At 44.9% G+C, this 17,386-nt stretch overlaps 1 protein-coding gene across 2 annotated transcripts in view; it reads right to left on the bottom strand.

The window, feature by feature from the left end:
* Positions 1–17,386, bottom strand: part of LOXHD1 (lipoxygenase homology PLAT domains 1) — a 213,373-nt gene that overhangs the window by 170,590 nt on the left and 25,397 nt on the right. For both annotated transcript variants that reach the window (XM_007465616.1, XM_007465617.1), the window contains exon 5: positions 4,703–4,801. In XM_007465616.1, coding sequence (XP_007465678.1) covers positions 4,703–4,801 — 99 coding nt within the window. The remainder of the gene's footprint in view (positions 1–4,702; positions 4,802–17,386) is intronic.

The raw sequence follows: 17,386 nt of genomic DNA, 5'->3' as shown, positions 1-17,386 counted from the left end.
TCTGTATAATAGTCATTGAATGAAGAAAACACTATTATGTGTTCATTCTTTCACCGATGTACATTTGATTGTTTCTAGTTGATTGCTATCGTAAATAGCACTGAATTGGACTCTCTTGTACTTACCTTCTGCTGCCCATTTGTAAGAACTGATCTGAATAGACACCTATAGAGTTGCTGGGTCCTGAGGTGTATTCATCTTCAATGTATTAGGTGTTGCAAAATTACCTTCCAAAATGGCTGTACTACATCAATTATCACCAGCAGTGCATGAGGGTTCCCATTCCCCATAATCATTATTAACACATATATTTAAAATTTTGTTTCAGTGTGTGTACAATGGTGTCTAATTATGGTTTTAATTTGCATTCCCTTGATTATTTGAAAAGGTTAAAAGATTATTTGGAAAGACATTCATATATATATTCAATACATACATTTGAGAGATTGGTTCATATATATATTGGCCATTTAGACCTTGCTCTTCCATAATTTTCCTGTTCATGTACTTTATCATATTTTTCTATTGTCTTTCCTTTGTCTATGGCTTTTAGCATATAGACATTTTTCTTGTTTTAATGGACTTTATCAATATTTCCCTTTGTTGTTTGTGCTTTTAGTGAATTGTTCAAGAAACTCTATCCTAAATTGAGATTTTTAAAAAGACACTCAAAGTTTCTTCTAAAAATTTCATAGTTTGCTTTTTCACATTTAAGTCTCTAGCCCATTTGGAACCTATTTTTGTGTATGATGAAAGGTAAAAAGATCTACTTTTATCTTTTCTCGAATGGTTAGACAATTGTTTAAACATCAGTAACTGAATATTTCATCCTCTTCCCTCTGATTTATACCACTTTCTGTGTGTTTCTAGACTCTTTATTCTATTCATTTATTTGTTTACCCTTCTATCCATATCTCACTGTTTTAGTTTTTAGAGATCTGAATGTTTTAATATTTGGCAGGGTAAATATCCTCATATTATTAATATTGTCAATATTATTTTCATTATTCAAAGTTATCTTGGCAATACTTAGCCCTTTGTGGACATGAATTTTAATAGCAGCTTAAGCTGTGGGATATTGCCTTTTGGGAATTTGACTGAAACTGCATTGAATTTATAGAATAATCTGAGAAATTTGGATATGTTACTGAACTTAAGTCTTTTCTCATCCATGAACATAATATATTTCTCCATATATTTAGTTATTCTTGTGTATTCTTAAGTAGAAATCTTTATTTTTTTCCAGAATGTGCTTTTGCTAGTTTTTCTTAGACATATAATTGCTATTGTAAATCATATATTTTTAAATTAAATATTTGCTTGCTGTTTATGTTAATATTTGTGTATTAATCTTGTATCCAACACCTTTATTAAACTTTCTCATTGGTTCTAATGATTTTTAAGTTCTAATGATTTTATAGATGATCATTAGTTTTAATGAAAATTAAGTTTTATTTCTAAATGGGGCCAGAGGTTGAAGTTTCTTCTAATTTTACTGACTTGTGATCAAAGAATGTTGTCTCTATGTTATTGATTCACTTGCATTTGTCATTATGCACTTGAAAAGAATGTGTATTCTCTACCAGTTGGATTTAGGAAACTACATACTTCCATTAGATCAAGGCTATTAACTGTGTTGTTAAAATCTGCACCCATACTAAATTTTTAGCCATTTGACTTATCAGTTACTGAGAGTGTTGTATTAAAATCTTCCACTATGATTATGTACTTGTCAAGTTTCTCCAAGAATTTTATTATTTTTTGCTTCACATATTTTGAAAATATGTTGTTAAAACTGTGCAAGTTCAGAATTATCATATTTTCCAGGTTAATTGCTCTTTTTGTCACTGTATAATATACTTATTTCTAATGAAGTGTTTTGTCTAATGAAGTGTTTTAATTTGATGGATATTAATATAGCAGCATCAGCTTCTTTCTTGTGGTTGATATGTTCCTGGTATACTTTATTCCATTGTATATATTCTCAGACATTTATGTATCATATATTTAAGCTGGATTTTACTTATTTTAATTTAATATGAGAATATCTATTCTTTAATTGATGAGTTTAGTTTATTTCTATTTATTGTATTATTGACACACTTATCTTACTTTTTGCTAGTAGCCATGCTTTTTTTTTCTTCATTTCCTGACTTCTATTTGGTCGATTGAGTCTTTATTCCCTTTTATTCCCTCCATTGGTTTAGAAATTGTACATTTCTATTTGGGGGTGGTTACTTTTACAATTTTAATATGCATACTTGATGTATTAAAGTCTAAAGTTAATCAACTTCTCTGCTCTCCTAGGGTAGGGGAATGGGCTACAACCAAGTTATGTTTTAACTCTCATTATCTCCTTTCTTTCTCAAAGATCACTATCTTTTAGTGTTTAGGGGCCACATTTTCTCAGGTCTTGATAATAATTATTAGTATCATTTTGTATAGTCAATGCTTGCTTAAATTTGTTATATAATTATCATTTTGGGGGCTCACCTTTGTTTCTTGCATCTCACACTTTTCTTCTGGGTACAATTTTCTTTTTCTTAAAGTATATCCTTCAGTGGTTATTTAAGCGTGGGTCTATGAGTGAGTGGTCAGTCCTATTTCTCTTTGTTTGCTTGGAAATCCATTAATTTTGCCCTCACTCTGGAATGATAACCTAGTTGAGTACAGAATTGTAGGTTGATATATGTCCTTGCCCAGAAGATTGAAGTTTGGGGTTTTTTTGTTTGTTTTTTGTTTTGTTTTTGCTTTTTTTTTTTTTTTTTTTTTTTTGGCTGTGCCACACAGCTTATGGGATCGTAGTTCCACGACCACTGGACCACCAGGGAATTCCCAGAAGATTGAAGATATTATTCCATAAACTTATATCCTCTATAGCTTGCTGATAGGAATTTGCTATCAATCTAATTGCGTTTATAGAAAATAATCCACCAAATCTGGTTACTTTTAAGATCTTTCTCTTGCCCTTTGGCTTCACTACAATGAATCTAAATGTGGATCTGTTTTTATTTATCATGTTCAGTGTCTTTTGTTACTTTAATCTGAAGAGTCATATCTTTGCTTAATTCTGAAAAAACGTGATCAGCCATTATCTATTCAAATATTTCCTCTCACCCATTCTGTATATTCTGTTTCTGAAACTCCTATTCAACATGTCAGAACTTATTCTCTCTTCCACATCTCATGATCTCTCACTGATATTTTCCAACCCTTTATGTCTCTGCCACATCTGCATATTTTGTTTACATTTCTCTTACAGTTAAATAATTCTCTATTCAACAGTTTCTAATTGTGTTGTTTAACCCATCCATTAAGTGTTTATATTTAGTAACTATATTTTCATTTACTGTATTTTTCATAGTGCCTTGTTGTTTTCCTTAACTGTTTCTTTCATGTCTATAGACAGTTTAAACATACTTAAGTTATAGCCTTTCTCAGATTACTCTATTACCTGAAATTCTGGAGAACTTAATCTTATTGTCTGTTGTGTCTATTGATGGTTAGTCATGGTGGATTGTGTCCTTGAGTGTTTTGTAGTTTTGGAAAGTGAACTCATCTCCAGTACTTTATCTGTGGGAATCTCATGAAGTCTTGCAAGTGCTTCTGCCAAGCACCGAAGGGTATTACTGGCATGGAATGAATTTTCTGTACCTGAGGGGGAGGGTTCCCAAATCACACTTGTAGTGTAAAATCAGACCTCAAGCCCACATGTGTATAAGCTTAAGATATCAATTTCCCATCAACTGTCTTTTTAATCTAGAGTTCTTACGGAGATAAGTTTACTATACTGATGAGCAATTTTTTTCCTAGTCTATTTTTTCACTGAAGATGTTCCTGTGAACTTCAGGGATCCTGGCTTTATGTGTAGTTCTAATTTTTTGCATATTTTGCCTCATACAGAGCCAAAATATCATTTTCTGACCCCAAATGTGTATGGAAATCCATCCTGTAGATTGTTGAACATAAAGGGTCCCTGATTCCAAGATCCACAGCATCAATTCATAGCTGATACTTTAGTAAGTTCTCTCCTCATTTCTGACACCTGGAGATTTCTCTTTTTTCTTAAAATCCCAGCAATGCATTTTTATTATTTAATATACTGTGTCCAAAATTCATGTCTTTGTAGCTTTCTGACTCCTATAGTATTCCCTTAAATTGGCAGAAGCAGGACAAGACCACCTGTCTCAGTTCTGCTGGCCTGAACTTCCTTCCAACACTGGCAGCTGTGTCTGTGCCCTCAGTTCCTGCTCCACCTATGAGGCCAAGTGTAAGTCTATCCCCTGGCCCCATCCTTGTCTGCCCAAAATCATGCAATGAATCAGGCCATGCCCAGTCACATCCCAAAATATAATTCAAGATGGGCATGGAGCCTAGGGAGATAGATAGAGAGTAAGTGAGGATGAGTCCCCTGGAGATGTGGAGCCTGGGTCTGTTCTAGGATGCAGGATGATTTTAAGTCGACCAAAAAACCAAGCACAACTTACTCCGAAAACACATCACACACACAAACTTGACAAGATGGACACCATGCTGCCCAAGGAAGGCCATGACAAACCACGTCACAAGAAGAAGAGAGAGGCTCAACAGGAGAGCCTAGAGGAGACTGGAGTTGCCTTCCTCTCCCAGGAGGGTGGAAAACAGCCCACTGAAGAAGTAGTTCTGGGCATGGCTTTTGAAGAAAGGATTTCAAACCCATTACCTGTGTCTCCATACTCTCCAAAGATATTGATGAAGATGTCAGCATCAGTCCCTGCACCTATGACATCACCAGTGTACACCTTGACTTCATACTTGTTACCTGGAGATGAAGACAGAGGAAGTCTCAGCTCATTCAGGTCCTGAGAAGAGAAGAACAGAGGCCAAAGTAGCTACCAACCATCCACCCTTCCCTCCAGCAATGCATGAATTGTCACCATTACTTTCAATAACCAAGCAAGACACAAGTCGCCTGACGTTGGTTCTAAATGGTCATGGCTGAATTGCGTGCAGAGCAGAAGTCAGAGGTAGAGGGGACTTCTGTTTTTATCTACTAACTTGTTGCCTTGGGATGCATGAATCAACCCAAATACAACAAACCCACCACCAGCGTTTCTCCTCTGGATAGTGAAATGACTCCCACTGGGTCCCCAGCCTCTACTCTGTCTTCTCCAATCTGTTCTCTATGCTGCATCACAGTAAAAAAATTCATGGGGAAAATTGATTATGCAAATAAAAATCGAATTTATATGTAAGTTGTCAAGGCCATAACCAATGCAAAGACCAGAGGAACCAATAATAGCTAGCAAATGCATGTTCAGGCATTACCTCATTTAAAGATCTGTATCAGCTTCCTGTACCTTTGCTCCATTTATTGAACAGAAATCCATTCTCTGTAACCCCAAAATGCTTAAGCCTTGGCCATGGCCTCAAGTCAGCGGGTGGTGGAGCTCAAGGTAAACTTGACAACATGTTGAGCCCTGCCCGGGTCTCCCCAACCGGAGCCTACCTTAGGGTGGGGTAGCAAAAGCCAAGGATTGCTATGTGGTGTGAAATGGAGATTCCTCTAGATTTTCTTTGGGTGCCAACAATTCTAAGGGCTGAGGCAACTTTCCCTTCCCTTTCCCCTTCCTACAATAGCTTTCTATTTTTCATGTACCAGAATCTTTTTCTTTTTAGATGTCTTATGCCTAATATATGAAGCTATTAAAAATTAGACCTGTTTTAATTGAGGCCCAAATCAGCGCCCCTCTGCCCACCTCCTCCCTAGAGCCTTCCTTCATGTCCCAGCCCCCACGTGTCTTGCTCCTCTGTGCTCCTTGGCTCTGCCACGTTGTCTGTGTCAATAGTTTCCAAGTTTCACCATCTCCTCCTTGTGCTGTTTGTTGTTTCCGGCAGGTGAGAATTCTATGTTCCTCAAGAACTTAAAAGAGGTCTGGGAGCAGGACTTCCTTCTCTTTTATGGCTTCTCTCACAGCCCCTAGCACAGTGCTGGGCACATATTAGAGTCTCACTGAGTATGTTGAAAAGCTAATTGAATTGAATTTCCTAAATCTCAAAGTCTCATGAAGTTGCTCAGGGCAAAGGACTGAGGTGGGGAGGTGAGAAGAAAACTAATTTCATCCCTTCCCATCTCGAATTCTGTCTAGAGGGCAGTACAGGGCTGCCCTCTAGAGATGACACAGTGCAGAATCTTGCAGGGGACCCACGGAGAACACTCCACCCACACAACCCTGATGGCTGGCCTTTGACCTGCTGAGGACATTGAGCCAAGAAGGAGCAAAGTCTTCTCTTTCTCTCCTCAATCTTTACTTGGTGAAACCCATCCAGGGAGACGGAAGACCCTCCAATCTTTGTCCCCAGATGAAGGCTTCAGTAGGACAGTTGTTCTCAGATTCCCACCCCTTCTTGCTTCACCATTAAGACTCTTCTGAGACGACACGGAGCCAGGGTCTTCAGAAGAGTCCAGACAGGCAAACCCCGGCTCAGTGATTTGAAACTTGGGCCACATTCAGGCTCCCAGGGGAGCTTGTTAACAAGGCAGATTTCCAGATTGCCTTCCAGGGACCCTTCATCTGGGGGTTCATCCAGCGAATACTGTTCTTGATCATCCTCCAAGGTGCACAGGCCTCCTGCAGGAGTTCTTTCCTCCTCTGGCTGGCAGGGCCTCTGAGAGCCACTCACTTTGGTTCAAGTCCTTTCTCAGGTGCAGTCCAGGGCTCACTTCACACAGAGGCAAAACCCCTCTGCAGGGCCGGTGGTGCCAGGGTGGCGTGGGGACTGGGAGAGGCTCTGAAGGCCACTGCTGAGCATCAGTCAGAGGGGCAACAGGACCCCAAAGGGAACTGGGCACAGTGAAGCAGGAGAAAGGATGAGGGGGCTAGGGAATATTTGTGGAAGGAGTAGCAGACACTCTGAATCATTCCAGAAGGCGGAATTTGAATCAGTGGGTTGAATTATAAAGAGGAATATTTTAGCTCACCAAAAGAAGCATTTTCTAGTATGTAGGGCTATCCAACAAAGGACTGGGATGCCCTCGGGGGAAGTGAGTTTCCCAATCCCAGAGACACCTAAGCAGTCACTCTATGCCAAGCACATTGGTGGGGAGCCACCTGTCAGGGATGCTGTGGAGAAAATGGCAGAGGTGAGGGATGTGAGAACACTAAGGGTCCTCTTCAATCTGCAATCCCACAACATTTGACCAGGAAAGGCAGCCTTGCAGACTATGGAGGGAAGCCAGGAGAACAAGGAAGCATCTCAGAGGATGGGAGAGGTACCCAAGTCCCATGAAGACGAGGCCCGGAAAGCAGGAGCCCATGAAGGGCTTTGGGAACACACATCCTCATCCTTGGAAAGACCAGAGGAGCAGAGTACCAGGGCCTAAGTGAGGCAGCAGAGTGATAAGCCAAGGGTCAGGGGCCAATAGGCCAAAGAAAGCTTCTAGGCCTTGCCAGGTGAGGCTATCAGGGGCCCGTGCCTAGGGATCAGGAAGCCAGATGAACAGAATGCAGGAGGAAGTCGATTCTGGAACAAGGCTAGATGTCTTCTAAACTCTGTGGAACTTTCTACAGCAAGATGAGGTGCTGGGTCCCCATGTAGCTGGCTGGCTGGATAGAAGATGACCCTTGATCACACTGAGGAGCCGCCAAGAACTGCCTTTTAAATCTGCTCTTTAAAAGGCCCCATAGGGCTTCCCTGGTTGAGAATCTGCCTGCCAGTGCAGGGGACACGGGTTCGAGCCCTGGTCCGGGAAGATCCCACATGCCACGGAGCAACTAGGCCCATGAGCCACAACTACTGAGCCTGTGTGTCTGGAGCTTGTGCTCCGCAACAAGAGGCCGTGACAGTGAGAGGCCCATGCACTGCGATTAAGAGTGGCACCCGCTCGCCGCAACTAGAGAAAGCCCTCGCACAGAAACGAAGACCCAACACAGCCAAAATAAATTAAATAATTTTAAAAAATAAAGGCCCCATAGACAGACAAAGAAGCTTCTTTTATTACTGTTCTCTCTCCCTTTTCCCATATTTCCTCTTCAGGCAGAACCCCATAATATCTGATTTGCCATTTTCCAAGCAAGCCCTAGGGCCCAGCGCCCATTCTAAGTTGTAATGAAGTGCAAATATTGATGAAAGAATAAAAGCAGGGCTCTGTTCCCTCACCATTGGCAAACGGCCAGCACAGTACAGCAAGGCTTCCTCTCAAGTGTTCACATGAGAGCCCCCCAATTTCCCGTGATCAGAGTTTCAACAAACGCAAACTTGCCTTTCTGGCACAGTGGGTGGTTCGGCCAGGGGGAAAGGGGAAGGGCCAGGAAAAATCCCTGCCCCAGAGGCCAAGGGAGCAAGGCAGTCTGGAGAAAGATGATGAGAAGAAAGGTGGAAAGAAGAGGCCAGGAATGACTCACCTTCCCTGGCAAATAATACTAAACCTTCACACAGGGGTTGCAGTTCACAAGGCACTTGCATGTCCTTGATGGAGCCTGATCCATGCAAGGGCCACGTGAGGAGGGCAGGTACTGTGAACATTCTTACTGACAGACGAGGTACCGGGGCTCAGAGAGCAAGGTGGCTTAGCTGAGGATACACAGCTGCTAAATGTTGCCAGCAGGGCTCAAAGCCATGTCTCTTGTCTCCAAATCCAGGGCTGTTTCCAGAATACCTCATGGGCTCTCATGCTCTTGGCCAGAGGTCAGCAACATTTTTCTGTAAGTGCCAAATAATAAATATTCTAGGGCTTGCAGGCCACTTGGTCTCTGTTGCAACTACTCAGCTCTGGTGCTGTAGCACCAAAGCAGCTGGATACAATCCTACGTAAATACTACATAAATAAATGGGCCCAGCTGGAAAACTGGGCCCAGCCCAGTTTTCTTGGGGAAAAAAAAAGAACGTTTTTTTTTCTAAGAAAACTTTATTTATGGACATGGACACTTGAACTTCACAGAACTTTCCTGTGTCATGGAATATTCTTGTTTTGATTTCTTTTCAACCCTTTAAATATGTAAAAGCCTTTCTAGTCTCATGGTCCACACAAAGACAGGTAGAAGACCGGGTTTGGCCACCCCCTGCCCTGTGTTCTCGTGTGCTCTCAGGCACCGTCCTGTGTGTTTCTGGCAGAGCACTGCAGGCAACTCTGCTCTCTGTGGTCTGGGTGGGAACGGAGCTGCCTGGCGCAGGGGAGTCAGCTGCTGGTTGCAGGATAATCACAGCACAACCTAACCACTAGCTAAGCAGCTCAGGGCTCTGAAGGTGGGGGAACTATTGCCCTTTCTCTGTTGGGGTGGAAGGGGTGAGAAGAAGCGGGTCCTGTGCTCCGTTTTTCCTGCCCTTACAACGTTGTGTGACAAGGCTGAGCCTGGTGTTCCCTTGAGTCCAGTGGAGAAGGGGGTCTGGTCTGGGGTTTTCTGAAGGTGGGGACGATGGCAGGTCCAGTTCTGCAACCTTCGGCGTTATGCCTTTCAGCTCATTGCCTGGTTGTGAATGAGCAAGGAGCAGAGATGGGGAGAGAGGGGAAGGTCAGGCTGGAGGAGGGGCTAACAAGGAGCTCATCCCCCTTCTTGAGTGAGCATGGGAGAAACAGGGACTAGAGATGGCCCACCCCAGCCCTAGAGTTGGCCTGTGGTTTACCCATTTGGCATATTATCTGTTATAAAATTCTCCCTAGAACTGATTTCTCTCTGGCCTTTCAGCAGGGTTACCGTTAGCCCAAATGGTGCCTTTGTGCAAATTAGATAAAGGGATCCCTTCCTCAAGACACGTTACTGCCATCTGTTGGATAATGTCATAATAAATGCATAAATCTACAAGCTCTATGATGTGAAAGCAGTCTCCTTACATAGCTGCACTTGTGCATTGCATAGCCTGTACATCTGATCCCAGCAACCCTACCTTTCAGGTAGTAGCCTCCTTCCACTAAAGGTCAGCGGGAGCTCGGAGTGGACAAACTAATTGAAACATTTGATCTGAACAATATACAACAGATACAGATCACGGTGCCGATCACCTGGTGCCTTCCAAAGCCAAACAGCGTTGAGCGGGGGTCCTGTACAGATAGTATCATTTACAGCTTAAAGACAGATTGCTACCTCAAGGCCACATCATTGGGTTGTCTGTGTCCTTCTTGCCCTGCCCAGGGGATACCCAAGTCCAGCCTTGCCCTTGTCCTTTTTTGCTTCTGCACGTCCCATTGCAGAGGCACAAGGCTAGTCCTTCCAAACAGGAAATCTGTCCCCTGCGGACCAGCCGGAAGCTGCCTGTGCGGGCTTCCAGAAAAGGCAGGCACTGGCAGGCCCCAGATGCCTCCTGCGCCGCCAGGTGTGCCAGCGGCTCCCACAGCCTCCCCAGCGCACTGTCTGGAACAGTCAGCACACAGCAGTGACAGGACACATCTCCAGAGAGCAACCCTGGGTGGCAGGGGGAGGCAGAGCCCTGAGGGGGCCGGAAGCCCCAAGTTCTGGTGCCGCGTGCACAACTAAGCCAGCTGAGCTGCTCATCGTGTGCCCAACAGCAGAAGCCTAGCAAAGACCCCATAACTAAGCCTCTGTCCCACTTGCCAAGGAAGAGGCCATCCCATGCCCAACGCGGTTTGCGTCTCCGAGAAGCTCACGTGGTCCAGGTTTTTTCAGGAAGCAGAGAATCATGAATGAGCTAATGATGAGCTGACTGAGTTTCTTTCCCTGCCTTTCGCCCATCCCCAGATCCTGTTTAATTAGAAAGTGGCTTTATTTATTTTGGCAGGTGAGACTGGGGAGGAGGGTTGGAAGGAGGATGACGAGTCTTGATTTTACCCCACCCCCAACCGCATCTGCCAGGTTTACACCCTGACACCCGGCACTTCCGCTCACCCAGAGCCAGGATGCCAACACACAGAAGTGAGATCTCACAGGCGCTGCGTGGGAGGAGATGAAAATGGCAGGGAGAGAGATTCAGGGTGGGGGCTGCCCTGGGGGTGGAAGCCGAGGGGGAACATTCTCCCCCCAGCCAGGGAATGCCCCTAACTACTCAAGCCTGCATGGGTATAGGGAGAATGTGGTCTGCAGAACCCAAGGATAGGCGGCAAGGCTCCATGCTGAGAGCTAGATCGTGGCCACTGATCAGTGAATGCCCTCCCAGGCCCATGGGCTCTAATTCTCCCTCCCCCAGTGCTGTCCCCAGACAGTTTCCTCCTTCTTCCCTCGGGTCCAGAGACCCAAATCTCTCACCCAGATTCACCCTGTTCTTTAAACAGGACTGGAACACCTCAGCTTTCTCTATAACGCCCTCGACCTCGCTGCCCTTGCAGACACACCCACTAATCAACAGAAAGCTAGTGGGAAGCAGCCGCATGGCACTGGGAGATCAGCTCGGTGCTTTGTGACCACCTGGAGGGGTGGGATAGGGAGGGTGGGAGGGAGGGAGACGCAAGACGGAAGAGACATGGGAACATATGTATATGTATAACTGATTCACTTTGTTATAAAGCAGAAACTAACACACCATTGTAACGCCATTATACTCCAATAAAGAATTTTGAAAAAAAAGATAATAAGAGCCTCCAGGGCTTACTGAGAAAGTAGTGTGGGCCAGCACACCTATTATCTCCTGTAATCCTCACAATGACTATTGTCACCATCTACTGATGAGGCAATCAATGGAAGCGGGAGGTTGAGACACTTAAGTTTTCACAGCTGGAAAAGATTGAAGCCCATACCTGGACTCAAGGGACCCAGACAAGAAGGCTCTCTCCTTAGCTGTCATTCCACCCACCCTACTGGCTGTAGCTTAAACCCCAGATTCTCTCTGAAGGGCCCTACCTTCCAAGCCCTAAGTGCTCCATTCCAGAACTTCTGGGGTCTGCATCGCTTATTTGGCACTTAACACTTGCTAGAACACAGGCCATGGGTTGAACTCAGCTGAGCCTGATTACACAACATTAAAACATCACTCAGTCATGAATAGTCGCTCTTGGGTGGTCATCAAGAAAAAGTACTCTGCTCTTTTCATCCCCCCCACCCCCAAATAAATATACAGCTCATATATTTCCTAGGAAACTGTGATGTCTGTCAGCCTAACGCTACCAGGTGTTTGACAGTACTGGGTAGATAAGCTTTTACTCCACCTCGTGCTCACCTCCCTCACTGCCAAGCCCCACGGAGCTATTTCCACACACACCCCCGTTGCTCGCCTGCCCCACTCCTGCTGCGCTGCCGAAGGTCCTTCCCTTCCACGTGCACACTCAGCAACTGTGTCTGCATTTCCTCTCTTTCCAACCCAGATTCCACTCCATTGCTGGAGTTTATCCTCCCACAGTGCTGGGAAGCCAGCACTTCCCAGTTGCTGCCCGAGGTGAGTAATACGTGTCAAAAGACTTATCATTCTGTGAACCCCTTGAGCCAACAGTTCAATCCCTGTGCATAACAATTAGTTTATGCTAGGAAATAATTGTGTTCACAGATTACCTAAAAAGATGGCTATCACAGCAGGGTTAGTAATAACAAGAAATTGAGAACAACTTAAAAATACCCAAAATGAGGGATTGTTGGGGGTGAATTATAGTATTCACTCATTCATGAAATACCATGCAGCCATTTAAAATAATAGTTTAGAAGATTAGTCAATGCTATTAAGTGAAAATAACTGGATATAAATCTGACTATAATACAATACCATTTTTCATCAATATATAGTGTTTAATACATTCATGCACAAAAAAGGGATAGAAAAGAAATTCACCAAAATGTTAACAGAGGTGTCTCTAAGGCTGCCTACACAGTGATTAAGTTCAAGTCTCTGGGCTCACTTTGGCTCCTTCACTTATAAACAAATTACTTAACCTTTTTGTGCCTTTGTTTCCTTCATCTGCAAAATGGGGATGTGATAATACCTCCCTACGTCCAAAACATACAAACAGCTTATACAGCTTAATTTTTTTTTTAAAAAAGAAAAGAAACCAATCAAAACATGGGCAGAAGACCTAAATAGACATTTTTCCAAAGAAGACATATAGGCACTTAAGGCCAACAGGCACATGAAAAGTTGCTCAGCATTGTTAATTATTAGAGAAATGCAAATCAAAACTACAGTGAGGTAACACCTCATTCCAGTCAAAATGGCCATCATCAAAAAGTCTACAAATAACAAATGCTGGAGAGGGTGTGGAGAAAAGGGAACTCTCCTACACTGTTGGTGGGCATGTAAATTGGTACATCCACTATGGAGAACAGCATGGAGGCTCCTTAAAAAACTGAAAATACAGTTACCATATGACCCAGCAATCCCACTCCTGGGCATATATCTAGAAAAGACAAAAACTCTAATTTGAAAAGATACATGCACCCCAATGTTCACAGCAGCACTATTTACAATAGCCAAGACATGGAAGCAACCTAAGTGTCCATCAACAGATGAATGGGTAATGCAGGTGTGGTGCATATATACAATGGGCTATTACTCAGCCAGAAAAAAATGAATGAATAATGCTATTTGCAACAACATGGATGGATCCAGAGATTATCACATTAAGTGAAGTAAGACAGACAAAGACAAATATCATATGATATCACTTATATGTGGAATCTAAATAAATGGTACAAATGAACTTATTTATGAAACAGAAATAGACTTACAGACATAGAAAACAAACTAATGGTTACCAAAGGGGAAAGCAGGGGAGGGATAAATTTGGGATTAACAGATACAAACTACTATATATAAACTAGATAAACAACAATGACCTACAGGCTAGCACAGGGAACTATATTCAATATCTTGTAATAACCTATAATGGAAAAGAATCTGAAAAATACTTGATGCTCAGGGGAGGGGTCAAGTAGGAAACCACTGGTGGCTGGAATGGACACCCACAGGCCAAGGCAATATCTGTATCATAAGTTCACATTTTCATGATTACATAATACAGCTCTGCGAAAGTGCAATTTCCAAAAATAGAAACAAAGTTTATTATAAACACCTATTTGAAAACCAAAATAACCAAGTATGGGGCAAATATACAATTCCATGCATTCCCCCAAAGGTTCTGGCTGGTTGGTTGAAAGAGAATGTTGCTGGCAGTGGTCCCAGGGAACCTGAGGCCACAGTGAAGCTGCGAATTTGAGAGTCTGTCCCCAGCTTTGTGAATGAGACACTGTGCCACCAAGATCCATCAGTTCCTAAAGTAAGCCTGGCGAACTCCCCACCCATGAAGTCACAGATTGAGCATCACCTCCTCTGTGAAGCCCTCTTGATTCCTCCTTCCTCTGTGCTTCCATTGGCCTGGGTCATCCCCCATCTACAGCATTCTATCCCTTTGTACTGTGATTATTTACTGGCTGACTCTCTCCCCTCTAGGCTCTAAGCTCCTACAGAGAAAAGGCCTTACATATTTACCCTGAGCCCAGGATCTGGTGCAGAGAAGATTCCCAATAAATGCGCACTGCCCACTGAATCACTGAATAACACTGGAGGAGCATGAGCTGGCCTCTTGAGCCCGAGGCTCTAGCTCTGCCTATAGTTACACTGTGTGACCAAGAGCAGCTTGCTCAACTTCCCTGGGCTTCTGATCTCTTCTCTGTAACACGGAGGAGGGTAGATAAGGTCGTTTTGGGTACTGAAATTAGCTGGTACTCTGCACTGGGGCCTCATGCAAAGCAGTTCTCTTCTTCCCACTCTTTCCGGAGATGGCTTTCTGCAATGCTAGGTGGCAGCAGATGGGGTGGGTGGGAAGCTGCTGTGAAGTTCAGAAGAGGAGAGCGCTGCGGGGCTGGCCCCGCTCTCCCCACCCCGAAGCCCTCGTGGCTGTGAGTCCGTGGGCCCAGGACCACCTCTGTAGTGTTCCAAGGAATCATGATTCCTGTAAAGCAGCCACAGCAAATAGGGCTAGGGGACCCTGAGTAACATTTGTGCTGGGTTCAGGGGAAATGTCAAGGAGAGGGAAGGGGTTTGGGAAGAGTGGCGCCCCTCGCAAGCTTTGGCTGCCGTCAAGGTCATGAGCCTATCCCCAGTTGTCTAGATGAGCCTGCCGGATTCTAGAGGGGATCCTGGCACTTAGTGCCTCCAAAGTCCTTTCTGAGTCTGAGAGGCCAGAATCTTGAGTCTGTGCATCTCAGTGTCAGCGCAAGCCTAGACGTGGAAGAAGCAGCAGGGGGAGAAACGCTGGCTTTGTAACAACAGCGACAACCAGACTTGCCTCATGCACTGAGCATTTATTCTATGTTCTGCGCTGCACTAAGTCCTTTAACGTTCACTCCCCTAATTAACCAGCTCAAGCACTTTCTGAAGTGGGAATTAATGTTATCCCCACTTTACAGATGAGGAAATAGAGGTAGAGAGATTAAGGCATCTGTTCATGCTTAACTGGTAGAAAGGCAGAGCCAGGTTTTGACCACAGAGACTGGGGGTTCAGAGACAGAGCTCTTGGTGGGGAGATGGGCATGTGCAAAAGAATAGAAAGTAGGGGGTGGGGATGAAATGGGGAAGAAGCATCCACTGCAGAAGGGGAGGAGCCAAAACCCAGTCTCCTCCTGCCTCCATAGAGGAAGGCTAGCCCCAGACAATCCTCTGCTGGCTTGTGAAAATAAACACTCTACTAGTACTGAAAAGACCCAAGAGGCCATCTGGTGCCCCTACTCCACACAGGAAGAAACTGAGGACAGGAGAGGAACTGAGCTCTGCCCCATGTCCCATCCCTGCTGGGGGCAAAGCCAGAACTAAAACTCAGGGTGCACAGCCCATGTGCTTTCTGACCCAGAGAGCTATATTTTTAAATTAATGATCTAACTACTCTATGATATCATCCAGTAGAATTTGGGAGTAGGTAGGGCTGCCGGTTTATCTGGCAGGGCTCTCACGATGGGTGTCTTTTGCATCAGTCACCCAGGCTGCTTGCATTTGCTCCTGTACCATGCAGTTCTCTGGCTGGTCCATAATCCACTGCAGGTCAGCACAATCTGCACATGCCCCTAGGGCGTTAATCACGATCCCTTTCTTGTGCTGTCCTTTTTTCAGATGCACCCTGGGCACTGTGCCCAACACAGCCTTGCCAAGACCTGGTGCACACCCGGAGCTGTGTGATAATCATTGGGTAGCACAGCCTGGGCTGGAAATTATAACCCAGTTACCTGATGAAATAAACAGGAGTGGAAACAGTGATTGTGCCAGAGGAACGCAATGTCATTTTTACCTGATCCCCAGCTCTGGGCAACTTTGGGCCCCCAGCACTGGCTGTCTCATTTGGTAGAGCCAAAAAAAAAAAAAAAAAGCCAATCCATTTGCTCCAGACTGGGAAGCAATGAGAACGTCATCTGCCTCCCCGCCGCCTGCACACTGCATGCAGCCCACCTGCCCAAGCTGTTGCTCCTCCTTGTGGGCTCCCTTTCTTCCAACTACCAGCCCCTCAGTCTCTTTGGAGCACAACACAAAACTGGTTGCAAGCGTATTTATTATTAATCCACCAAAGAAGACTAAACGCTCCTTAGAAGAAGGTTTGTCCCTAACGAACAGGTCCCAGCTGGGAGCAGGGGTGGTGGCTGCACCCACCTCACTCTGGGCCCTTCTGAATGCAAGGGCCCTCTCGGCTGTCAGTGAGGCCTGGTCTGAAACCCTGATGAGCTGTTGTGCCTGGGCTCTGACAGCCCTTGGGTGTGCACAGCCCCCAGGCCAGCTGGAACTCAGATCCTGGCTTCAGAGGCCTGTCTCACTGCCAAGCTGGCAAGCTCTCCTGTTGCAATGTGGGCTCAGTACTGATTTAAGCCACGTGATCAACTCAGTGCTTTTCAAGGTGGGAGGGTTTGTGGGTTGGCACCAGGATGGGGACAATTACTTGGCCAGCAGGCAGGAAATGACGTCATATTGGCAGTGAGAAGGCCATGTCTGCCCTAAACAGGTCTTGCCCATGCCTCCCTACCGGTGAGAGCCCCTGGCTTACGCTCCTTCGAGCCCCAACACTGGGTCACCGCAAATCTACTCCATCTTATCCTGCCTGTCTACCTCCACGTCCCCACCCCTGATCTTTCAGTGCCACCCCCATCCCACCTCCAGTTTCAGGGATGTGCCCTGAGCCTCCCTGGGGCCAGAAAGGCACAGGTAGCCCTGCGTTCTCAGCCTGTGTAAGTCTGCAGTGTGCTTATCAACTGCATGTGGGTGCTGTGCCCCATGAATGTCACACTAAAGGTGACCCAGCATCAAGGGGGTCACTGGGCGGAAGAAACATGGAGCCCGGTGAAAGGGCTGAGAGATGCTTAGCTAGCAGAGTACCAGAGCAAGCTAGCACCTCAAGGGACCTTGGACAACATCCGAGTTTTCTGGTAAGATGAGAAGGCAGCCCAGAGGACAAGTAACTTGCCTAAGGGGCACAATTACAGAGGGGCAAGTCTAGAAGCCAGCTCTCTGTGGCCCAGGAGAGCTCTTACCACCCATCTCTGCTGCTGGTCTTCAT

Source organism: Lipotes vexillifer, unplaced genomic scaffold (assembly GCF_000442215.2).
Source record: "Lipotes vexillifer unplaced genomic scaffold, Lipotes_vexillifer_v1.1 scaffold36, whole genome shotgun sequence".
NCBI lineage: Eukaryota > Metazoa > Chordata > Mammalia > Artiodactyla > Lipotidae > Lipotes > Lipotes vexillifer.
Note: the sequence above shows the minus strand (reverse complement) of the source record. Positions and strands in the feature narration are given on the sequence as shown.